General features: G+C 45.7%; 1 protein-coding gene across 2 annotated transcripts in view; it reads right to left on the bottom strand.

Annotated features, from left to right (window-relative positions):
* Window positions 1–26,862, bottom strand: part of LOC139228665 (phospholipid-transporting ATPase ABCA1-like) — a 218,882-nt gene that overhangs the window by 116,278 nt on the left and 75,742 nt on the right. For both annotated transcript variants that reach the window (XM_070859893.1, XM_070859892.1), the window contains exons 6-8: window positions 10,121–10,242; window positions 7,862–8,056; window positions 6,994–7,083 (exon numbers count right to left, since the gene is read on the bottom strand). In XM_070859893.1, coding sequence (XP_070715994.1) covers window positions 6,994–7,083; window positions 7,862–8,056; window positions 10,121–10,242 — 407 coding nt within the window. The remainder of the gene's footprint in view (window positions 1–6,993; window positions 7,084–7,861; window positions 8,057–10,120; window positions 10,243–26,862) is intronic.

A 26,862-nucleotide genomic window follows, 5' to 3' on the forward strand; every position in this document is an offset into this window, starting at 1 on the left:
GGTTCGGGTACAGTCAATGTACATTCCCACGAGGAAGAAAGGTAGAGCAACCAAAGCCAGAGCTCCCTGGATGATGAAAGAGATAGAGAGTAAGATGAAACAGGCAAAGGGACATATGACAATGTCAGGTTGAGAATACAAGTGAGAACCAGGCTGAATATCGAAAGTTCAGAGGGGAAGTGAAAAAGGAAATAAGAGGGGCAAAGAGAGAGTATGAGAATAGATTGGCAACTAAAATAAAAGGGAATCTAAAAGTCTTCTACAGGCTTATACATGGTAAGCGGGTAGTAGTAGGAGGGGTAGGGCTGATTAGGGACCAAAATAGGCATGGAGGCAGAAGGCATGGCTCAGGTACTAAACTAATACAGTTGAGCGTTCCGAATCCGGCAACCATGGGACCGAGGCCGAGCCGGCTTTCGTGTTTTTCCGGACGTCGGAACGTGTTTCTGACGTCCGAAATCCAGAAACACCCGAGCCCAGGTTTGGGTATTTCCAGATTTCGGAAAGTCAGAAAGAGAAAATGGGGGGAGGGGGGTTTGCTCTCCGAGGAGCTGTTCGGGTCACCGGCACCGTCTGGTGGGGCCCAGCTGCCGTGGAAGTGTTCGGGCCAGGCGGGCCCCGTCGCAGAGGAGGTGTTGGGGCGGGGCGGTGAGGAGGCCCCAAGGTAAGGACAACGCGGCGAGCGGGGCAAGGCGAGCGGCAGCAGGGTAAGGTCAGTGGTGGCAAGGTCAGTGGTGGCAAGGTCAGTGGTGGCAAGGTCAGTGGTGGCAAGGTCAGTGGTGCAAAGGTGAGGCCCAAGTTCGGGCAGCAGCGGGGCTCCGAAGTCGGCGGGTCCGGATGACCCTGCCACAAATCGGTCCGGAATCCGGAACATTCCAGAACTCCGGATTTTGGACGCTCATACTTTGCATTTGTCTTTAACAAGGAAGAAGATGCTGCTAAAGTCATAGTGAAAGAGGAAGTAATTGAGATACTGGATGGGATAAAAATTGATAAGGAAGTAAGTACTAGAAAGGCTGGCTGTATTTAAAGTAGATAGGTCACCAGAACCGGATGGGATGCATCCTTTGGATGCTGAGGCAAGTAAAGGTGGAAGTTGCGGAGGTACTGGCCATAATCTTCCAATCCTCCTTGGATACGGGGCTGGTGCCAGAGGACTGAAGAATTACAAATGTTACATCCTTGTTCAAAACAGGATGGAAGGATAAACCCAGCAACTACAGGCCAGTCAGTTTAACCTCAGTAGTAGGGAAGCTTTTAGAAACAATAATCAGGGACAAAATTAACAGTGACTTGGACGAGTATGGATTCATTAAGGAAAGCCATCATGGATTTGTTAAAGGCAAATCGCATTTAACCAACTTGATTGAGTTTTTTTGATGAGGTAACAGAGAGGGTTGATGAGGGCACTGCGGTTGATGCGGTGTACATGGATTTCCAAAAGGCTTTTGATAAAGTGCCATATAACAGGCTTGCCAACAAAGTTGAAGCCCATGGAATAAAAGGAACAGGGGCAGCCTGGATACAAAATTGGCTCAGTGATAGGGAACAGAGAGAAGTGGTGAACGGTTGTTTTTCGGACTGGAGGAAGGTTCCCCAGGGGTCGGTACTGGGACCACTGCTTTTCTTGATATATATTAATGACTTAGACTGGAGTGTACAGGGCACAATTTCAAAATTTGCAGACGACACAAAACTTGGAAATATAGTGAACAGTGAAGAGGATAGGGATAGACTTGAAGAGGACATAGACAGGCTGGTGGAATGGGCAGACACGTTATTTAACGCAGGAAAGTGCGAAGCAATGCACTGTGGCGGGAAGAACAAGGCGAGGCAATATAAACTAAAGGGTACAATTCTAAAGGGGGTGCGGAAACAGAGCGACCTGGGGGTATATGTGCACAAAATCGCTGAAGGTGGCAAGGCAGGTTGAGAAAGCGGTTAAAAAAAGCATATGGGATCCTGGGCTTCATAAGTAGAGGCACAGAGTACAAAAGCAAGGAAGTTATGGTGAACCTGTATAAAACACTGGTTCAGCCTCAACTGGAGTATTGTGTCCAATTCTGGGCACCGCACTTTAGGAAGGATGTGAAGGCCTTCGAGAGGGTGCAGGAAAGATTTACAAGAATAGTTCCAGGGACAAGGGACTTCAGTTACGTGGACAGACTGGAGAAGCTGGGGTTATTCTGCTTAGAACAGAGAAGGTTGAAATGAGATTTGATGAGAGGTGTTCAAAATCATGAGGGGTCTCGACAGAGTAGATAGAGAGAAACTGTTCCCATTGGCAGAAGGGCCGAGAATCAGAGGACACAGATTTAAGAAGAACCACCAAAGGCGACATGAGGAAAAACTTTTTTTACGCAGCGAGTGGTTAGGATCTGGAATGCACGGCCTGAGAGGGTGGTGGAGGCAGATTCAATTATGGCTTTCAAAAGGGAATTGGATAAGTACCTGAAGGAAACTAATTTGCAGGGCTACAGGTAAAGAGCGGGGGAGTGGGACTAGCTGAGGTGCTCTGGCAGAGAGCCAGCAAGGGCTCGACGGGCCGAAAGGCCTCCTTCTGTGCTGTAACCAATGATTCTATGACAGCTTCAAAACAACAAGGCTACGGGAGCAGATGGAATCCCTGCTGAGGCACTGAAGTATGGCGGAGAGGCACTGTTGGCACGAATACATGACCTCATCTCTCATCTGGAGCGAGGAGAGCATGCCGGGAGATCTGAGCGATCATGATCATCTTTAAAAAAGGGGACAAGTCCGACTGCGGCAACTACAGGGGAATCTCAGTTATCAGCCACTGCGAAAGTCGTCGCTAGAGTCCTCCTCAACCGTCTTCTCCGTGTTGCCGAGGAACTCCTCCCGGAGTCACAGTGCGGATTTCGTCCCCTACGGGGCACAACGGACATGATGTTTGCAGCGTGACAGCTGCAGGAAAAATGCAGGGAACAGCGCCAGCCCTTATATATAGCTTTCTTCGACCTTACAAAGGCCTTTGACACTGTCAACCGCGAGGGTCCATGGAACGTCCTCCTCCGTTTCGGATGCCCCCAAAAGCTCGTCACCATCCTCCGCCTGCTCTACGACGACATGCAGGTCATGATCCTTAATAATGGATCCATTACAGACCCAATCCACATCCGGACCGGGGTCAAACAGGGCTGCGTCATCACCCCAACCCTCTTCTCAATCTTCCTCGCTGCCATGCTCCACCTCACAGTCAACAAGCTCCCCGCTGGAGTGGAACTAAACTACAAAACCAGTGGGTATCTGTTCAACCTTCGCCGTCTCCAGGCCAGGTCCAAGACCACCCCAACCTCTGTCGTCGAGCTACAGTACGCGGGCGACGCCTGCGTCTGCGCACATACAGAGGCTGAACTCCAGGACATAGTCGACGTATTTACTGAGGCGTACAAAAGCATGGACCTTACGCTAAACATCCGGAAGACAAAGGTCCTCCACCAGCTTGTCCTCGCCGCACAGCACTGCCCCCTCAGTCATCAAGATCCACGGCACGGCCCTGGACACCATGGACCACTTCCCATACCTCGGGAGCCTCTCATCAACAAGAGCAGACATTGACGATGAGATTCAAAACTGCCTCCAGTGCGCCAATGCAGCCTTCGGCCGCCTGAGGAAAAGTGTTTTTGAAGACCAGGCCCTCAAAACTGCCACTAAGCTCATGGTCTACAGGCTGTGGTAATACCCGCCCTCCTGTATGGCTGAGAGACATGGACCATGTGCTGTAGACACTTCAAGTCGCTGGAGAAATACCATCAACGATGTCTCTGCAAGATCTGACAAATCCCCTGGGAGGACAGACGCACCAATATTAACGTCCTCGTCCAGGCCAACATCCCCAGCATTGAAGCACTGACCACACTTGATCAGCTCCGCTGGGCAGGCCACATTGTTCACATGCCAGACACGCGACTCCCAAAGCAAGCGCTCTCCTCGGAACTCGTCCACGGCAAACGAGCCAAAGAGGAAACGTTACAAGGACATCCTCAAAGCCTCCCTGATAAAGTGCAACATCCCCACTGACACCTGGGAGTCCTTCCCTCAACAACTATCTGTCTCACCTGTGACAGAGACTGTAATTCCCGTATTGGACTGTACAGCCACCTAAGAACTCATTTTAAGAGTGGAAGCACGTCTTCCTCGATTCCAAGGGACTGCCTATGATGATGATGATCTGAGAGAGATCGGGTTGTCCTGGAGTCTCCAGGAATTAAAGACAAATCTCCTGGACACCGCTGTCTGCAACCCGGAAGAAAAATTACAGGGGATTAAACATTTTTTTCCCCGTTTTCTTTGAACACTTTTGTTTATTAGTTTTAAAATTATTAGAGATGAATCAGTGCAGTTGGACACATAGTCACTCACAATTTAAAGGGTAAATGTGCGGAGGGAGTGCTGCACTGTTGGAGGTACTGTCTTTCAGATGAGACGTTAAAGTGTCTGCTCTCTCAGGTGGATGTAAAAGATCCCATGGCACTATTTTGAAGAGCAGCAGGGGAGTTCTGACCAATATTTATCCCTCAATCAACATCACTAAAAACAGATTATCTGGTCATTATCACATTGCTGTTTGTGGGAGCTTGCTGTGCGCAAATTGGCTGCTGTATTTCCCACATTACAACAGTGACTACACTTCATTCATTGGCTGTAAAGCGCTTTGGGACATCCCGAGCCCATGACAGCCACTATAAAAACGCAAGGCTTTCTTTCTTGTTATCTAATTCAATTGATCTCATATCTGCAGATGCTATCAGAGCCAGTGACGAGTGATGGCTTGCTGATTACAAGTGATGGGAGTGTTGGCAGTCTTGGATCAGGTTCCATCAGGCCAAATCAACTAGGCATAAAATAGCTAAATATAAACATGTCAGAATCAGGCTCAATCCTTTGCAAATGAATAATCCGAGGAAAACAGATTGTGTTTTGGTACAAAGGTTTCATAGTGTAGTGTTATTGTGTTCAAAGGAATTTCGAGTAACAGTTAAATTCTTTCCAATCTTCTGGCCAAGTGGTGAATGTGTTGAAAGCGGATTGAACACAACACAAAGCCTATGTGCAAGCCACTCCAATAAAAGAGCCTTTTCTTCAGAGTGTCGCTAAAAGCTTTTCACTGTTTCTTGGCATCTGTTTTATCTGGAGCCTACGATCCAACACCTCGCGAGAATTATGGGGAAAAAAGCAAACAGATTCACACAGCAGAAAAACAGCAGCCCCATCGAGGAATGTTACCACTGGTCACTGCAGGCAAGACACACTGGCTCAGTGCTGTACACTTCCTGCAATCGTGTGAACAACAGGTCAATATCAAGTCTTCAAAATACAGAAAAGGAAAAAAAAACTATAATATGACTGAACAAAAACAAGCCCAGGTGGCTGAGCGCCAATCTCAATCAGCATTCCACCACCATCACCCCCCCCCCCTTATTTTGCCACTTTTCTCCCTTGCCCCTTCTTTCTTCAAGACCTCACTGGAGTACAGTTCAGTGATTGCAAGCTGCCCTCCGGTATGTCACCTATGTGACCATTTTTCATGTGGGAGGCTGGACAACATTGGAGGACTTTACAATTGTGGAATGCATTCAAGCCAAATGTGACCATATCCTCACCCGCACACTTCCTGCAGGAATCCCTGGCAGCGAGCGATTCGGATCGGGAACACTGGCTGATTTCTGTTGTAGGAATGGCTGGAGATTATGGCCCTGGACTGAAGCTTAATGATGGACAGTACATAATGTGCTGAACTAAACACAAATAGCACTGAATCACAGGCTGGGATCCAGCAACAACAACTGGCACCGTTATCGTGCCTTTAATCTAACAAAAATGTTCCAAAGTGCTTCACTAAGGTCAAAATAGGCAGACAGCAAGCAGTGTTGGGAAACCGTTACATGATCAAAGATATCCTCTTCTATTACAACTCAAAAGTTGGTCCTGTTCTGTCAGGGACCTTGCACTTTCACTTTGGTTTCTGTATAAAAGAAAGCTGGAATATTTCAATGATTTTGAATCAAGGCCTATCCCATAATCTGTGAGGTATGAGACACTATCTTCCTGTCAAGAACTACTGTGGCCCAATTATCTGGCTGGATAGCAGAGTATAAACAGCCCACAGGCAGGTTCCTAACTCTCTCCCCTTTATTCATTCTCGGGCTGTGGGCGTCACTGGCAAGGCAGGTATTTATCGCCCATGCCCCAGTTGTGCTGGCAATGAACAGATAAGCTTGCAAGGTCACTTCAGAGGGCAGTTAAGAGTCAATCACGCTGGTGTGGGACTGGAGTCATGAATAGGCCAGACCGGGCAAGGACAGGTTTCCTTTCCTAAAGTACATTAGTGAAACAGTTGGGTTTTTACAATAACCTAACAGTGTCATCAGTCTCTTTTACTGATAGCTGCTTTTTATTTTCAGAGTTTTGTTTTAACTGAATCAAATTCTCAAATTGCTTTGTTGTGATTTGAACTCGTGTTCCCTGGTTTAGTAATCCAGTAACATAACCACGACACGACCAGACCCTAGCATCTCCATGCACCAATGGCTTTCCCATGTTTTTGCTATCATTGCCCAATGCTGGTAAAGTGAAACAAATGTTGTTTCCACATGGGGTGGGCTGGAGAGCTAAGGGAACAGAACGTAGATATTAAAAAGAGGGACTGCATGACAGACATACAAGAGAGCACAACATTGGGGATTTACAACATATCCAAAGTGCTCTACTGATGCACCAACAAGTCATTCTGTACTCCCAGAAAAGGGGGCTGGTTGGGTCAAATTCCTGAGACATCCAAAAAATGAAAAAGAAAAAGGAAAGAAAACACAAAGAAAAAAACACAAAGAGAGCGACAGAAAAGAGAGAAAGAGGACATCTATTTTTTTGAGTGTGTTTCATGCCATCGGGATATCCTGAAGCACTTCACAGCCCATGAATTATTGTTGAACTGCTGTTGTGTAGTCATTGTTGTTGTCATATTCAGCTTACCTGATGTACAAGAGATCCCATTCCATGTATAAAAGTGTTCACGGCATTAGTTGCATCAAGCATGTTCCCAGCATTTAATGTAACCCTCTCCTGCAGAGGAAACAATAGATCAGAGGCAGGTAGGTGTACTGTTACACCGCAAAATGAGAATAAATAGGATTTGTCAATCACCAGGTTTTGATCACCTGAAGAATGTGGCGGCAACACCAGATAACATGCAAAACATTCGGGCACGACAGCAGAGACTTTTTTTTTAAATATAGAAAACTATTTACCCACCATCTGGAAAAAGTCATTAAAATAGGGACTTATAATATATGGGGAGGATACAGTTCAAATTCCACAGCTCCATCTGGATCAGTCAGAAATATGTCAATGGTTAATAAAGCTCATACACTTTACTCTTTGTGCTTAAATATAATACAGATGATACCTTGAATAAAAAGTTGGTGAAAGAGTCAGAAGGATCAAGCAATGTTCCAAAACGAATCTAGGCTGGCACTCCAGTGTCGTACTGAGGGAGTGTCGTCACGTTGGACGTGTGATCCTTCAGATGAGATGTTAAATCAAGGCCACTTTTTGCACAGGTGGACCTTAAGATGGTGTAATAATAGGAAGGTGAAAGGGGTGGTATTCTGCAAGGATGAGCTAAGAGTATCAGAACTGATTTTGCATATTCTCAGATCTCATGTGTTGTTGCACATGGTAAGTTTGAGGGTAAGGGCAGGAGCTAAGTATTAAACTGCTGCTAAGGTGGAGTGTATAACCAGGTCTCAACAGCGGGAGAAGTGAAATGACCAGATACCAAGCAAAGACCCCACCACAATCATACAGACTTCAGATTATTCAGTAACGGAAACAAACTAACCGCCAAGAGTTTGGAAAAGTTGATCTCGGATAAGAAAATGGTTGTTGCTTTCTGCAGTGTCTCCTCCGGTAAGGCACACAAATTCTTGTGCAAACGGTTGAGTGCCTTCTTGTTCTTTGTAACCAAGAAGCTGGAGAGATGGGATACGTTGCAAACAATCTCTTTAAAACTTGCCCTTGGACCAGCAAGGGATATCTGCAAAAAAATCCAAACCCAGGTTGACTAAAGTCAAGTATATGGAAACCTGATGGAAGAAAGCCTTTCACAAGTTCCCAGTTTCTTGTCCAAGAGCACAAATAACCCTTCCGGGTACACGTAACCTTGGCCATAGCTCCACGCTCTCACTTGCTCATTTGGTTAATTCGCAATTTTGTTGCCACTGACAGCGAGTGTCAACAAGTGGATGCCAAGCGATTGTCCAGGAGTAACTTTTTTTTTCTCTTGAATAATTGCCTCAGATTTTGAACTGCTGCTGGCAAGCCCTGCACTATTTCTTGGCACAAAGAGATGATTTTCTGACATACAAAATAGAAGTGCTTCCAGACCCTGTACAAATGCCCAAATCAATCACATGGGGCATCGTAGGGGCAGACCCAGAACTGCATGTTGCAGAGTTCCCAAAAGTGGTCCTCAGGCAAGAGGCTGGTTGAGATAGAGGCCCTTAACAAAATGTTAGGGAGTAACGTGGATGGAGACATGGATTGAAAACACACACCAAATATACAGCGCACAAAGCAGACATGATGCAGAGGAACCCAAGAGACATTGGAGAAGCTCAAACACCCATTCCAAACAAAAATACTTGCATAACTAATCCAACACTTCATACGTTACCAGTTTCTGCATCCCACATCCTCAAGTTTTCTCCTTAAGACATGCGGGGAGAAATTTGGTCGGGCCTCTGTTGTGGTGTTGTCCTGGGCAGAGCAGGAAATTTTGTACCGGCAAATGGATTGTGTCTGCTGCCGCAAAATTCATCAGTTGGGCGCTGAGTTAGCCGCGGGGTGCTAAGGGAGGCGCTGCGCACTTCTTTTAGGGCGCTAGGCCGGCTGAGCAAGTGAAAATCCCAAGCTAAACAGCCGGCCTCGGAGCGCCATAGGAGGGGCCTCGGCGGGGAGGGGGGAGAATCTGAAAAACCCACCAAAAACATTCCCAATGCAGATAGAACGTCCGAAATCCAGAGTTCTAAAAACTGGAATTGTCCGGATGGGCAGATTGCAAGAGTTGTCCGGAATCCAGAAATATTTCCCGAAAATCTGTACATGCCTTTCTCCAAAAAAATACACAAACCGTGCGGCTCGGCACAGCCGCCAGATGTAATGCTCCGAAATCCAGAAATTCACGAAAGTCGGCCCAGATTCGGGACATCAGATTGTCTCCGAAATCCGGAAATACCCAAAACTCGGTCCCGAGGTTTCCGGTTTCGGGACGTTATACCTGTACATAACTCACGCCACCACAACATAAATCGCAAAAGTAACCATCACACTTACCTGAGGTCGACATTACTTGCCTCACTACAGCTGCTACAGCTCGGACTGCCAGCTTCTACAGGTGTTCCCCCAGCAGGGCGCACAACAGGTCGGGTGGCAGCCAGGGATGTTGCACACTGGCTCGCCACTTCCGGCACCGAATATCCCGGCTGGGCGCTGGCCGCTCGGCGCCATTGCCACCCGTCTGGGGTGCTAACATGGGTGACAGAAGACCTAAAAAAATCCAGCCCATGGCCTCTGAAATTCCACAAGGGCACTTCCGGTCTCCCATTGTAGGTTTGCTCATTTCTCTGGGAATTCGCCAATATCCTACCAAAGTCACAGCGGGAGACGAGGGAGAATCCCAGCGGAATTTCATTGCTATTGTCTCTACATGGAGTACAATGGTATAGCTCCACGGTACCCTGTACAAGATGCCATTCTTTCTATATGATTCTAGACAAGGGATGTTGGCAAGTTATTCGATCCTGGAGGGCAGGACTCAAGATCCATATCTGCATTTTTAACACTTCATCAGCACTTCATGCGTAGCAATCAGGAGCAGGAACCTTGGTTGATTTCATAGCCTAAAGTAGCACTGCCATTCCTGATAAGATCAACTTACTTATAAGAGACAGGGGATTGGGGCCTTCCTGGTCTGCCTAGCTCCACAATATAATGGTCAATGGAGCCATCACCATGAGACATTCCCTGCATACATCAGTCACTCAACTCAATACAGCCCCTCTAAGAACTTTATATACAGCCACACTTTACAGCAGATTACCTGCTCAAGATTTATTTTTGCCATCATCAAGTCGTTGACCACCTCTGCAGGAAGTGACGCATTGTTCACGAGGAACTGGGATAGTGTATGATTCTTCTCGAGGTATTCTCTTACTGGCAGGCCTAGCGGAAGAGTCAAAAGTCAATTAACGCGTTGATTGTAAATGCAATCAAAACTCAAAATAAATTCTTCCGAACTACTAAAGGCAGGCCTGCAATAAACAAACCTGATCCAGTTATTGCACCAAGAAGCCGAGGGAAAACAGTAAAGTTAGTCATTACTTAATTTAAAAAAATTAAAATGGAGGGCATTCAAGACTTCAATACCTCTCCTATATCAGGGCAGATTCTACAAACACCTCTGATGCACCGCTGGACAGTGGAGGTCTGTTGTCGGAGATGATACCCCCCTTGCCTCCAAACTCTCCCATATTTCGGATGAGCCATTAAACCGAGGCCCTGTCTGCCCTCTTAGGTGGACGTAAAATATCCCACGGCCACTATTTCGAAGAAGAGCAGGGGAGTTCTCCCCAGTGTTCATCTCCTCAACCAACATAACAAAAACAGATTATCTGGGTCATTTATCACATTGCTGTTTGTGGCGCTTGCTGTGCACAAATTGGCTGCCGTGTTTCCCCACATTACAACAGTGACCACACTTCAAAAGTACTTAATTGGCTGTAAAGTGCTTTGGGACGTCCGGAGGTCATGAAAGGCACTATATAAATCCACGTCTTGCTTTCATATTTATTTTATTAAATCATCTATGGTTATTGCTCCTCTGAACTTTCCTCTTTTGCTCTCAAACCCCAAATATTGCATCTTGCACACACTTCTTTCTTCCTGAATCCTCATTACTGAAATCTCCCACTTTCTCATTCGTACACACGACTTCATCTCCTTCAGTTGTTACCTTCCTCCTGCAACACATCAACTTTTAAAACCCAAAGTTGATGTCATCTAACCAATACTTGCGCATTTATCTCATCTTCTCGGCTATTCTTTTCAAACTTGGCGGTGCTCTGCCCCATGAGCTTTGGCCCTTCAACTTGCGTTTCTCGATTTTAAAAAAATTAACTATGTGAATTCATAAAAGTCCTTTCAATATTTGAAACCTCAGAGGTGGTTCAAAACAGCTGGAGCCAGATTTCTAGCTGCACACGATCACAGCAGTGATGGTGCAATTGTGCAGCTCTGTAACCAAGCTATTCATTTGGATCTACATTAGCACATTTAAAAAAATTATTCTTGGCATATGACCATTGCTGGCAAGGCTAGCATTTATTGCCCATTCCTAGTGAATGGCTTGATGCAACTGAGTGGCTTGCTAGGCCACTTCAGAGGACAGTTAAGAGGCAGCCACGTTAGTGCGGGACTGGGTCACACATGGGCCAGACTGGGTAAGGGCTAGCAGATCTTTCATGGCAGTGCTGATTATAAGTCTGGTGATACACTGCATTATAATAACAGGAGTATTATTCTGCTGCTAAGCTTGAGCTGAGCTTAAGTCAATCGATTTTAAGAGCAAGTCTTAAAAGTGTCGTTGCTTGGATCAATCAGTCTTTATTTGTTCATTATGCGGGAGGTTGGTAGATTGTAAAATACTTGTTCATTTCCATCGCCAGGTCAGAAAGATTCATAATAAATAAGCTGACTTTATTTATCCTTGTTTATACTTTAGACGGGCTGGAATGTCACAGCTGCAGTTCTTAATAAACTGGGAATGAACCCCCCATGGTCCCCCTCATAATAAGTCAGAGGATTCACAAGGGCAGGATTATTGCAACATGGAAAACGTTGGGCCCAGAAACTGCTGCCCCTCGCGGCGAGCGACGTGAATTGGATATTTTTCCTCGCCCTTCTCATCGTTTTATGTTTGCGCTACAAATTGCTGGAAAAACAAACTGATAACGAGGTCAGGGGGACATGTGGGGCCTCATGAACAGCAGATTCAATGGTCTATCTTGGTAGCCAATTAAATGTAAGGATAGAGAAAGAAACAGAGAAGGAAACAGGGTAAATTAGAGTCAGATTAGATACAGAAAGAGAAATAAAGATTGGATTGAGAGAGAGAGAGAAAAAGACCGAAAGGAAAAGAAAGAAAAAATTTAAAAAAAACCTCTCGGAACAATTTACTACCTGCAGCAGAGAGTCCAGTTTCAATTGTTTCCTTTCTTGGCCTCCAAGGCTGACTTTCATATCAGGACCATTAATCACATCATTAACAGGGTTCTTGCGACATGAAATCGAAGCCCTAAATGTCTCTGCCGAGATTCATTTGTACTTAGGGCTCAAATCCAGCAATATTTTGACATTAATGGAGAGGTTGACAGCGAGCTCCAGTTTTTGCGAGTCCAACGACAGAGTGCCACAAATCGGCCAAAGATTTGTGGCTATTTGCAACTCATGGCGTATCTCTTCCTCGCCACAATTTGCTGTTTATTTTTACGCACTAATAATGGTGCGCGCTCTGAACTCTCCATTCATTTTCCAGCAATTTCTGGGCCAATATCTATTCTGCTGCTAAATTGTGATTTAAAGCAACAGCATCTAATTAATGTTAACTAAGCAGTGGGTGTATTCATTCCTGGATTTGTTGATCAGGCTGTAGACCAGATCACTGGATACATTTGTGGGAAGGCCAATTGAGAGATTGTGGTTCTGGTATTTCCTTTTTTGGGGGGAGTTGTCTTTACATTGTTAATGACTGCCTTTATACTTTTTTTTTTAAAGTGATACAGGAATTTACATTAGGCAACTTGTGAAGCTATACAGTTGGCAGACTCACTTTTTATTGCACATATTTGTAAAGTTTTTAATTAATTTTTTTGTTAAATTTTGAGGGGTACCAGAAAGCAGAACTCTCCGCCCACCCCCAATATTTTACTGCTAGTGTCAGCATCAAGGTCTCTCAGTTCAAGCACAGCATGGGTCAAAGAAAGGTCAAAGAAAGCACTTGTGCTCATGTACCACAATATTGAGCACTCAGGATGTCTTATAGTGCTTTACATCCAATGGATTATTTTTGATGTGCAGTCTCTACTATGTCGGCAAATGTTGCAGCCAATTTGTGTACAACACGCTTCCATCAACAGCAATCAGATAAATGACCATTAGCTGTTTGAAAATGTTGGCCAGGACACCAGGAAAACACCTGGCTCTTCTTCGAATAGTGCCGTGGAATCTTTCGTGTCCACCTGAACAGGAAAACGGGGCCTCGGTTTAATGTCCCATCCAAAAGACAGCACTTCCGACAAAGCAGCTCTCACTCCGCACTGCACTGAAGTTTCAGCCACGATTATGTGCTCAACTCCTGGAGTACGGCTGGTCACTCGAAGGTAAAAGTGCTACCGACCCAACCCAGTTGAGACTGAATCTCTTCCAATAATGTGCTTAACCTGAATAGAGCACCAACTGCAGTATCGGAATATTTCTACTCCGCACAACAGCTGTTGAGAGTGAAAAACTAGCAGTCTCACTGAAAGAAGTTAACACAAATGTATATAGTTTTGTGCCATGTACTCTCTCTGGGAGCTTAGCAGAGTCTATCTGGACTCATTTCATGCCAGACACCTACATCTTTCGAGGTGAGGAAATACTTATCTCATTCGTCTAGGGAGTCGTCAAACCCATATTGCATACGTGAAATGCTAGTTTTGCAGCCCGCAGTACCACAAGTTTCAAATCTCTGGTGCCCATATTGTAACTCGCACCAAGTCCCACTCACCCAACACCCTATGCTCGCTGACCTACATTGGCTTCCGGTCCGACTGATCCCTCAATTTAAAAATTCTCATCCTTGTTTTCACACCCCTCCATGACGTCGCCTTTCCCTATCTCGGTAAACTCCTCTAACCCTACAACCCTCAGAGATCTTTGCGCTCCTTCGATTCTGGCCTCTTGTGCATCCCTGATTTTAATCGCTTCATCATTGGTGGCCGTACCTTCAGCAGCCTAGGCCCAACGCTCTGGAATTCCCTCCCTAAAACTCTCCATCTCTCTCTTTCTTTAAGTCGCTCCTTAATACCTACCTCTTTGACCAAACATTTACTCACCCATCCTAATATCTTTATATGGCTCAGTGTCAATGTTTGTCTGATTTTTAAAAATTCATTCATGAGATATGGGTGTCGCTGGCAAGGCCAGCATTTATTGCCTATCTCTAATTGCCCTCGAGAAGGTGGTGGTGAGCCGCCTTCTTGAACCGCTGCAGTCCATGTAGTGAAGGTACTCCCACACAGTGCTGTTAGGTAGGGAATTCCAGGATTTTGACCCAACGATGATGAAGGAACGGCGATGTTTTTTCAAGTGTGGATGGTGTGTGACTTTGAAGGGAGCGTGGAGGTGATGGTTCCAAGCACCTGCTGCCCTTGTCCTTCTAGGCAGTAGAGGATCGCGGATTTGGGAGTTTGTCACAGAAACCTTGGCGAGTTGCTGCCGTGCATCTTGTAGATAGTACACTCTGCGGCAGGTGGTGGAGGGAGTGAATGTTTAAGGTGGTGGATGGGGTGCCAATCAAGTGGGCTGCTTTGTCCTGGATGGTATTGAGCTTCTTGAGTGTTGTTGGAGTTGCACTCATCCAGGCAAGTGGAGAGTATTCCATCACACTCCTGACTTGTGCTTTTTGGCTGATCGAAAGGCTTTGGGGAGTCAGGAGTTGAGTCACTCGCCACAGAATACCCACACTCTGATGTGCTCTTGTAGCCACAGTATTTAAACAGCTGAGCCAGTTAAGTTTCTGGTCAACGGATGTTGATGGTGAGGGATTCGGCGATGGTAATCTCGTTGAATGTCAAGGGGAGGTGGTCTGACTTGGTCTTGTTGGAGATAGTCATTACCTGGCCCTTGTGTGGCATGAATGTTACTTGCCACTTATCAGCCCAAGCCTGAAAGTTGTCCAGGTCTTACTGCATGCAGACATGGACTAATTCATTATTTGAGGAGTTGCAAATGGAATTGAACACTGCAGTAGTCAGCGAACATCCCCACTTCTGACCTTATGATGGTCATTGACAAAACAGCTGAAGATGGTTGGACCGAGGACACTGCCCTGAGGAATTCCTGTAGCGATGTCCTGGGGCTGAGATGATTGGCCTCCAACAACCATCTTCCTTTGTATTAAGCAGGATTCCAGCCAGTGGAGAGTTTCCTCTCCCCGACACCCCCAATTTCCTTTGATTTCAATTTTACTAGGGCTCCTTGATGCCACACTGGGTCAAATGCTGCCTTGATGAAAGTACAAGTTTAATTCCCCCTCTCTTCACCATCCCTTCTTATTGGCTGCAACCTGATTTGTTCCTAATGGTGCAGTTTATTGGCTTTTAACAGCAGCAGCATTCTCAGAGTGATGTGCAGAGTTGTAGTGTCTCCTCTCATACTGCTCTCGACTCAGGGACAGCAGATCAACGCTGACCAGCCCCCAACCCAAGGAAATTTCTAAGCTTTGAAAAGAGCAGATGGGACTCTCGACAGCCGATAACTGAATGGTCCAGCAGGATCATTTTAAATAGTAACATTATTCACGTTTAGGAAGTGGCGCTTACATTGACTGGGCAGGCACTTCAGTATTACACAGGTCTCGGCGTCTCCAACTATCGGTTGCACTTCATAGTGTGAACGCCTCTACTGGGGGGGTAAACAATATGTCGAGTCTACCAACGTACAGTCAGAGTAAGGGGCCAATTCAATGCAGACCTGGGGGATTGGATCCCTGTGTATCCACCGATGGAACAACTGGGTCTCCCTATTACACAGCGCAGCTCAGCACAATCGGCAACCTGCTGTAAAAACTGGGGGAAGAGCAGCAACCAAGGTCACTCTGTCCGGACAATAACCATAAAAATTGACTGTGTTAAAAGCCTCAGGCTATACCTGGCGTTGACCCAACGCCCGTTTGGCTGTAGTTCAACTGCAACACAGCAAATCGCAATGGACAGTATAACTACAAGTGTTGCGGGTACAATGTTCAGGATGTCAATAGATAGCTATCGCACTTCACGTTTCTAAGAATGACCTTTGAGATTCTTCAACAAGAAGTGACTCAGCTTTTCCTCCAGCAACACATCAAGTGTGCATTCACGCCACACAAAATCTCCTCAAGAAATAAAGTGCATCCCACACAAGCTCATTTGACTCAAAAACCATTAATTCATAAACTTTGAAAACAAAAAACAGACAAAGAGGGGATAAAATTGCCAAGAAAAGATAACTTAAAGAAGTTTAAACCTCAAGCAATTACTGAATGGTGCCATTATTAGTGGATTAACATCACGTCAACACATTTTCTTATTGGGCAATATTTAATTTCACAGGAATTTAGTGTAACTTTAGCTGCTCGGATGATCAGATTCGAATACAAGTTTGTTTGACATAAACTTGGAGAAGTTTAAACAGGAATAGATGTTCAACTCTTGGGCTGGGAGGGAGAAAGGAAGGGCAAATGACAGAACAACGTGCATTTATATAGCGCCCTTCACGTAGTTAAGCATCCCACGGCGCTTTACAGGAGTATTAGATTAAAAAATTGAAGGCTGGTTTATAAATAGAGTCCCTCAAGCCCTTTGAGAGAGGATCCAGAGGTGTGCAAGATCATTACACTCCTTTCTGTCAATAGATGCTTGTATATTTGCTGACTTATTGACTACTTCTGCTGCTGTACAGCAAGATATGATGTTTGCAACAATGACATGGGGTAGCGGTGACCGTCTCACTGATTTTAGAAGGGGGCCTCAGTGACTGTTATTATGTGCGTGAGCCTCTCACCCTCCCCTGTTCCACTTAGGTTAGTTTAGAATAATTTACAATGAACAGTTAAGCCCTATTATGGTGTGCACTTCCTTTCAAATCAGCTTAACTGCTTAAGATACAGTTGTGTTCAGGAACAGAATCTGCCGGCTCCTACGGATCAAATTACAAGAGGGCTGTGGGAGCAAACACTTGTTTTGTTTGTCATTGCTAGGGCTCTTTGCATCTTCTGCCACTTTTACCTTGCAAGCCTGTCACCAGGTTGCATGGCCCCATTGGTTAAAGCAGGGAGTAGCGGAGTTAAAAGCAGCTTCCCTATTGATTTCCTGCCGTGTTAGAGCCACTCAGTGAATCTGGGAAGTTTATTTTGGGGGTGTCTGCAGCTGCATGTTGGGGGGCCGATGACACGAGAACAGCACTAATCCAAGCTTCAATTTAAAACAAAGTTTGTCTGGGCGGTGACATAGCCAGGGTCACATTTACTGCCCATCCCAAGGTGGCGATAGTGAGGGAGTCTTCTCCCTGCACTGCCGCAGCCTTGAACTGGTGATGCTCCCACAAAGCAAGAGTATTCTGGACATTGACACAGCGATGGCCAAAAAGCAACACATGCCCATGTCTGGATGGTCTGTGACTTGGAAGCGTAATTTAGAGGTGATGGTTTTCCCATTGCAACGCATCTCTTGCTCTTCTAAGTCTTCTTTCGTATGTAGTAGCAAAACAAATCAAATGTCAAATATCCAAGTCAGATATCCAGACCAAAGCTTCCGGTGTAACAGCGTGAGGATCTTATAGGCTGCCTGCAAATTTCCTCTGAGGGCAATGCTCCATGATGTGCTCCAGGATCTGATTAGGGGATGCTTTAATCTTCCACCTATGGAGTAGGTGGCAACATACAAACATAGAAAATAGGTGTAGGAGCAGGCCATTCGGCCCTTCGAGCCTGCACCGCCATTCAGTACGATCATGGCTGATCATGCAACTTCAGTACCCCACTCCATACCTCCTGATCCTCTTAGCCGTAAGGGCCACATCTAACTCCCTCTTGAATATATCCAACGAACTGGACTCGACAACTTTCTGTGGTAGAGAATTCCACAGGTTCACCACTCTCTGGGTGAAAACGTTTCTCCTCATCTCGGTCCTAAATGGCTTACCCCTTATCCTTAGACGGTGACCCCTGGTTCTGGACTTCCCCAACATCGGGAACATTCTTCCTGCATCTAACCTGTCCAGTCCCGTCAAAATTTTATATGTTTCTATGAGATCCCCTCTCATTCTTCTAAATTCCAATGAGTATAAGCCTAGTCGATCCAGTCTTTCTTCATATGTCAGTCCTGCCATCCCGGGAATTAGTCTGGTGAACTTTCGCTGCACTCCCTCAATAGCAAGCACACCCTTCCTCAGATTAGGAAACCAAAACTGCACACAATATTCAAGGTGTGGCCTCACCAAGGCCCTGTACAACTGCAGTAAGACCTCCCTGCTCCTATACTCAAATCCTCTTGCTATGAAGGCCAGCATGCCATTTGCCTTCTTCACCGCTGCTGTACCTGCATGCCTCCCTTCAGTGACTGATGTACCATGACACCCAGGTCTCGTTGCACCTCCCCTATTCCTAATCGGTCATCATTCAGATAATAATCTTCCTTCCTGTTTTTGCCACCAAAGTGGATAACCTCACATTTATCCACATTATACTGCATCTGCCATACATTTGCCCATTCACCTAACCTGTCCAAGTCACCCTGCAGCCTCTTAGCATCCTCCTCACAGCTCGCACTGCCACCCAGCTTAATGTCATCTGCAAACTTGGAGATATTACATTCAATTCTTTCCTCTAAATCATTAATGTATATTGTAAATAGCTGGGGTCCCAGCACTGAACCTAGCGCCACCCCACTCGTCACTGCCTGCCATTCTGAAAAGGACCCGTTTATTCCTACTCTTTGCTTCCTGTTTGCCAACCAGTTCTCTATCCACGTCAATACATTACCCTCAATACCATGTGCCTTAATTTTGCACACTTAATCTCTTGTGTGGGATCTTGTCAAAAGCCTTTTGAAAGTCCAAATACACCACATCCACTGGTTCTCCCTTATCCACTCCACAAAAAATTCTAGAAGATTTGTCAAGCATGATTTCCCTTTCATAAATCCATGCTGACTTGGACCGATCCTGTCACTGCTTTACAAATGCGCTGCTATTACATCTTTAATAATTGATTCCAGCATTTTCCCCACCACCGATGTCAGTCTAACCGATCTATAATTCCTTGTTTTCTCTCTCCCTCCTTTTTTAAAAAGTGGGGTTACATTAGCTACCCTCCAGTCCATAGAAACTGATCCAGAGTCCATGGAATTTTGGAAAATGACCACCAATGCATCCACTATTTCTAGGGCCACTTCCTTAATACTCTGGGATGCAGACTATCAAGCCCTGGGGATTTATCGGCCTTCAATCCCATCAGTTTCCCTAACACCATTTCCTGACTAATAAGGATTTCCCTCAGTTCCTCCTTCTTGCTAGACCCTCGGTCCCCTAGTCTTTTCGGGAGGTTATTCGTGTCTTCCATCTACCGTGACCGTTTCTGAGGCGGTTGATGGTTATCCACTGTTTGCGAGGAAGGTTTGATCCAACAGGTTGTACTGTGGGGTCCTCAGTGATTGAGGTTACAACAGAGGGAGGTGCTGTTACTGCAGTGCATCCAGTAGGCCACCAATGCACCAGTGGTGGAGGGGGAGATATCTCATCCAGTGGCAAAGGCATTTATTAAGCAAAGTGCTCTCTCCTGAATGAAGTCGAGCTTCTTGACTGTTGTTGTGGCTGCACCCATTCAGTCGAGTGCAGACTTTGCCGTCACATTCCTGACTTGAGCCTTGTAGATGATTGGGAAGCTTTGAGGGGGTCAGGTGATGAATCAATTGTCACGTCGTGCACAGCCACTGTCCTGTTCATAACCAAATTGTTGATGTTTGCTCCTAGTCAATGGTGCCCCCCACCCCCACAAGATATTGATGGCAGGGGACTCGGCAATGGAGGTACTGGTGAAGGTTAGCGGGAGGGGACTGGACTTTCTCTTGTTGCAAATGGCCTCAGCCTGGCACAAAGGTTAACTGGCATTTATCAGCTCATGGCTGGATGTTGTTCAATTCCTGCTGTAGCCAGGTATGGGCTGCTTCATTATTGAGCAGCTGTGAATGGAGCGGAGATTGTAGAATAATCAATGAACAGCCCCACACCTGACCTTAAAACAGAGGGAAGGTTATTGATCAAACAGCAGAAGATGCTTGGGCTGAGGATTCTTCCCCGAGGAACTCTTGCAGTAAAGTCCTGAGGTTACAACAACCACAATCGTTTAGCATTGCGTTAGGTAGGACTCCAACTATTGGGAGGGGTTTTCCCTTGATGCCCAACTTACCACAGTTTTGCTGGGGCTTTTTAATGACATATTCGGTCCGATGCTGCCGACGGGAGGGGAGGTATGAAGGGAGGAGGAGAAAAGAGGGGAGGGAAGAGAAGCAGGGAGAGAAGAAGGTGGAGGAGAGAAAAGAATGGAGGAGGGAAAGGGGAGAGGCGGAAGAAGCGAAAAGGAAATAGGAGGAAGAAAGTGGAGGAAAGGAGGAAGGAGGAGGAAGAGGTAAAGGAGCAAGGGTGGGAAGGAGGAAAAAGGAAGGAAGGAGGAAAACAGAAAAGAAAAGAATAAAATGAAGGAAACAGTACCCAGCACCTGAAGGGTTAAGCGTGGACTGTTCCCAAAGTTGCCTCCATTTCTTAAGTTCAAAACAGGACAGGGATGGGCTGGGGGCAGAGACTGTGACCATGGTTTGAGTTCTGATGTTTGTTTTGCTGGTCATGAAAATCTCAATGGCATTATTAATAATTAACGCTTCCACATCATGGGATACGAGTGGAAGAAATGGATTGCTTTTTTAAAAAAAAAAAATCAAGCTTTGGTTTCCAATTTACATTCAACAAATTTCCAGACAACAAATTGGGAAAAAAAAAAAGACGATCCAGTCCAACAAATCCTAATCTATATCTATAGGAAATTGTATTTAAACTGCACTGCCACACAATAAATCCCTAGTCTGCTCCTGTTAATTCAGTTGTTCATATTTTGCTTGAAAAAGGTTTGAATTAAGCAATTTTAATAAAACAGCACAGCAGACATTTTTTGTTCCTGCATATTTTCAATTCAACTCAATGATTCTGCTATTCCCATTTACACCTCCTCCAGACCCATCGGTACGGCTCAGTGGGTAGCGCTCTCGCCTCGGAATCAGAAGGGACTTGAGCACAAAAATCTAGGCCGACACTCCAGTGCAGTGCTGAGAGAGTGCTGCACAGTCGGAGGTGCTGTCTTTCACGAGGCGTTAAACTGAGATCCCGTCTGCTCTCTCAAGTGGACGTAAAAGATCCCATGCCTCTATTTCGAAGAAAAGCAGGGGAGTTATCCTGGCCAATATTTATCCCTCAATTATCTGGTCATTATCACATTGCTGTTTGTGGGAGCTTGCTGTGTGCAAGTTGACTGCCGTGTTCCCCACATTACAAGTGACTACACTCCAAAAGTACTTCATTGGCTGTAACACGCTTTGAGCCGTCCGGTTGTCGTGAAAGGCGCTATATAAATGCAAGTCTTTCTTTCATTTCTGCAGACATGGCAGTGCAGTGAGAAGGATGGGAAAATGCTGAATAGGATTAGTTTTCACCATTTCACTTTTTAAAAAAAAGACAGAGTTTGAGTCTGCAAATCACCCACCACCACTCGTTGCCCATTCCTCAGTCACACTATTGATTATTGTGTATCAAAAACCACAGTCCCTGTTCTCGACCTCTGCCATTGAAAGCAGAATCTTAATCATCATCTTAGGCGGTCCCTCAAACGAGGCTGACTTGCTTCCACGAGTTCACAGGTGTTTCGATGAAGGATCCGATATTCCAGTCCTGAACTCCAATTGAGAGGGTGGAAGATACCTGTATGTGAATTTTTTTAACGTGTGGTGACCATTGCACACCAGCCACCACATGGGCTTGACAGAGCTAGGTCTTGGTCCAGTGGCAAGGATTAACCAAGACGACTGGAGACCAGCTGTGCTACACGGACCTAGTGCGCACACATATCGTAGTGTGGGCTGGCCCGTGCTGCCCCTGGGCCCAGTACCCTCATCTGTCGCACCTCCGCCACGATCTCTCACCGCTCCTCTGCCATAAACATTCACCGCATCTCGCCACAAACACTCGTCACTCATCCGCCCCGACCTTCCCATTCCTCTGTACCTGGGTCCTGCCGATGTTCCTGTGCACGCTCCAAAACAGCGACCAGGGTTTTGATGATGTCACCCAGTCGCCCATCTCAAAAACGTCGCACACTTGGAGCAGCTCGCGCTGGAGGTTGAAGTGGTACATCGCTCCAGCTCTTGTACTTGCCGACCTGCGGAGCTGTTCTCTCGCAGGTCGGGAGGCCATGACGTTCCAGGGATTTACCTCAACCAGCTCAGCAGAGGGAGAAAACCCAGCCAGCATCCCCCACCCAGAGCTCGAGCGGTCAGGATCAGCTGTGAAGCCAGCCAGCCAGCTAGCTGCCACTCACTGTCTGGACTTGCACAAGAAGAATTACTGTGAGCTACAAGCGTGCGTCGGTGCCTGTGGAACCCTCATCGTAGCAAGGGTCGGTGAGTTCCACAATAGAGGGGGGTGAAAACAGAACAACAATGGCAAAAATTCAAAAAGGAAAGCTAACATGATCTCGGTCTCCCCTTCCCCGCAGCAGATAGTCTGTGTCGCTCTCGGCCATTCACTGTTCTGGGTTCTGCACCTTTAAGATTTAGAAGAAAACTGAAAAAGTGTTCAGGACAGTTTTGGAGCTTTCAGAAAACTGCAGAATTACATTTCTGCAGCGGTCTGACAAGACGTCAACAATGGCTGAACGAACAACAGAAATCACATCCCACATAATGACAACACACATAGCTACACCCAGACACAGGATAAAGCAACGACACCAACTGCACTAGAACATCACCGATATCACACCAACACCATGAACAAAACCACCACTCGCTACTCCAACACCATGAGTCACACCAACAACCTGCATTGATATAGTACCTTTAACCCAGTGAAGTCATCCCAATGAGTTTCACAGCAGCGTTATCAAACAAGATTTGACACCGAGCCACAAAGGAGATATCAGGATAAGAAGGTGGTTTTAAGGAGCATCTTGAAAGAGGGCAAAGGGTAGAGAGGTGGAAAACTTTAAAAACATATTAGTAGTAGGCCATTCGGCCCCTCGAACCTGCTCCACCATTCAATGAGATCATGGCTGATTTTCTACGTCAACTTCATTTCCTACACTATCCCCATATCCCTTAATTACCTTAATATTCAAAAATCTATCAATCTCTGTCTTTAATACACTCAATCTATCAATCTATGTCTTTAATAGCCTCCACAGTCCTTTGGGGCAAAGAATTCCAAAGATTCACCACCCTCTGAGTGAAGAAGTTTCTCCTCATCTCACTCCTAAATGGCTGACCCCTTATTCTGAGACTGTGACCCCTGGTTCTAGACTCCCCAGCCAGGGGAAACATCCTCCCTGCATCTACCCTGTCAAGCCCTATAAGAATGTTGTATGTTTCAATGAGATCATTTAGGAAGGATAGACAGAAAGGAAAAGGAGGCAGGGTTAAAGAGGAAATCAATGCAATTGTAAGGAAGGACATTAGCTTGGATAATGTGGAATCAGTATGGGTGGAGCTACGGAATACCAAATGGCAGAAAACGCTAGTGGGAGTTGTGTACAGACCACCAAATAGTAGTAGAGAGGTTGGGGACAGCACCAAACAAGAAATAAGGGATGTGTGCAATAAAGGTACAGCAGTTATCATGGGCGACTTTAATCTACATATTGATTGGACGAACCTAACTGGTAGCAATGCGGTAGAGGAGGATTTCCTGGAGTGTATTAGGGATGGTTTTCAAGACCAATACTTCGAGGAACCAACCAGAGAGCTGGCCATCCTAGACTGGGTGATGTGTAATGAGAAAGGACTAATTAGCAATCTTGTTGTGTGAGGCCCCTTGGGGAAGAGTGACCATAATATGGTAGAATTCCTTATTTAGATGGAGAGTGACAAAGTTAATTCGGAAACTAGGGTCCTGAACTTAAGGAAAGGTAACTTAGACGGTATGAGGCGTGAATTGGCTAGAATAGACTGGCAAAGGATACTGTAACGGTTGACGGTGGATAAGCAATGGCAAACATTTAAAGATCACATGGATGAACTTCAGCAATTGTACATCCCTGTCTGGAGTAAAAATAAAACGGGGAAGGTGGTTCAACCATGGCTAACAAGGGAAATTAAGGATAGTGTTCAAGCCAAGGAAGAGGCATATAAATTGGCTAAAAAAACGCAACAAACCTGAGGAGGATAAGAGTTTAATTAAGAGGGGGGGGGAAATAGAGTACGAGAGGAAGCTAGCAGGGAACATAAAAACTGACTGCAAAAGCTTCTATAAATATGTGAAGAGAAAAACATTAGTGAAGACAAACGTAGGTCCCTTGCTGTCGGATTCAGGTGAATTTATAATGGGAAACAAAGAAATGGCAGACCAATTGAACCAATACTTCGGTTCTGTCTTCACGAAGGAAGACACAAATAACCTTCCAAATGTACTAGGGGACAGTGGGTCTAGTGAGGAGGAGGAACTGAAGGATATCCTTATTAGGCAGGAAATTGTGTTAAGGAAATTGATGGGATTGAGGCCGATAAATCTCCGGGGCCTGATAGTCTGCATCCCAGAGTTCTTAAGGAAGTGGCCCTAGAAATAGTGGATGCATTGGTGATCATTTTCCAACAGTCTATCGACTCTGGATCAGTTCCTATGGACTGGAGGGTAGCTAATGCAACACCACTTTTAAAAAAGGGAGAGAAAACAGGTAATTTATAGACCGATTAGCCTGACATCAGTAGTGGGGAAAATGTTGGAATCACTCATTAAGGATGAAATAGCAGCGCATTTGGAAAGCAGTGACAGGATCGGTCCAAGTCAGCATGGATTTATGAAAGGGAAATCATGCTTGACGAAACTTCTGGAATTTTTTGAGGATGTAACTAGCAGAGTGGACAAGGGAGAACCAGTGGATGTGGTGTATTTGGACTTTCAAAAGGCTTTTGACAAGGTCCCGCACAAGAGATTGCTGTGCAAAATCAAAGCGCATGGTATTGGGGGTAATGTACTGACGTGGATAGAGAACTGGTTAGCAGACAGGGAGCAGAGAGTCGGGATAAACGGGTCCTTTTCAGAATGGCAGGCAGTGACTAGTGGAGTGCCGCAGGGCTCAGAGCTGGGACCCCAGCTCTTTACAATATACATTAATGATTTAGATGAAGGAATTGAGTGTAATATCTCCAAGTTTGCAGATGACACTAAACTGGGTGGCGGTGTGAGCTGTGAGGAGGACGCTAAGAGGCTGCAGGGTGACTTGGATAGGTTAGGTGAGTGGGCAAATGCATGGCAGATGCAGTATAATGTGGATAAATGTGAGGTTATCCATTTTGGGGGCAAAAACACGAAGGCAGAATATTATCTGAATGGCGGCAGATTAGGAAAAGGGGAGGTGCAACGAGTCCTGGGTGTCATGGTTCATCAGTCACTGAAAGTGGGCATGCAGGTACAGCAGGCGGTGAAGAAGGCAAATGGTATGTTGGCCTTCATAGCTAGGGGATTTGAATATAGGTGCAGGGAGGTCTTACTGCAGTTGTACAGGGCCTTAGTGAGGCCTCACCTGGAATATTGTGTTCAGTTTTGGTCTCCTAATCTGAGGAAGGACGTTCTTGCTATTGAGGGAGTGCAACGAAGGTTCACCAGACTGATTCCAGGGATGGCTGGACTGTCATATGAGGAGAGACTGGATCAACTGGGCCTTTATTCACTAGAGTTTAGAAGGATGAGAGGGGATCTCATAGAAACGTATAACATTCTGACGGGACTGGACAGGTTAGATGCGGGAAGAATGTTCCCGATGTTGAGGAAGTCCAGAACCAGAGGACATATAGCCTTAGGATAAGGGATAGGCCATTAAGACTGAGATGAGGAGAAACTTCTTCACTCCGAGAGTTGTTAACCTGTGGAATTCCCTGCTGCAGAGAGTTGTTGATGCCAGTTCATTGGATATATTCAAGAGGGAGTTAGATATGGCCCTTACGGCTAAGGGGTAAGGAGAAAAAGCAGGAAAGGGTTACTGAAGGAATGATCAGTCATGATCTTATTGAATGGTGGTGCAGGCTCGAAGGGCCGAATGGCCTACTCCTGCACCTATTTTCTATGTTTCTATATTTCTATGAGATCACCGCTCTTTCTAAACTCTAGAAAAAATAGGCCTAGTCTACTCAATCTCTCCTCATACGACAATACCCCCATCGCAGGAATCAGTCTGGTGAATCTTTGCTGCACTCCTTCAATGGCAAGTATATCCTTCCTTAGATAAGGAGACCAGAGCTGTACACAATACTGGTGTGATCTCACCAGGGCCTTATATAATTGCAGGACAATGTCTTTACTCTTATACTCAAATCCTCTTGTAATAAAGGCCAACATAGCATTTGTTTTCCTAATTGCTTGCTGTACCTGCATGTTAACCTTCAGAGATTTGTATACAAGGACACCCAGGTCCCTCTGAACACCAACATTTCCTAATCCCTCACCATTTAAAAAATACTCTGCTTTTCTATTTTTCCGACCAAAGTGGATAACTTCACATTACTCCACATTGTGGGCTCAATTTTGCTGTTTTTTGCTGTATCGCCAAAGTTACGCCTGTTTTGAGGCCAAAAATACTCCAAAAATATTTGTGCCAAGTTTCCACACTGTATTTTTCAAAATTGGCACCGTGCAGCCTGTCCTGTAGCCTCGGGGGCATGAATAGGCTCACACAGCACAGGCAGCAGGCTGATTTGAATGACCACAATGAATGATAGCATCAACCAACCT

Source organism: Pristiophorus japonicus, chromosome 18 (genome assembly GCF_044704955.1).
Source record: "Pristiophorus japonicus isolate sPriJap1 chromosome 18, sPriJap1.hap1, whole genome shotgun sequence".
Taxonomy (NCBI): domain Eukaryota; kingdom Metazoa; phylum Chordata; class Chondrichthyes; family Pristiophoridae; genus Pristiophorus; species Pristiophorus japonicus.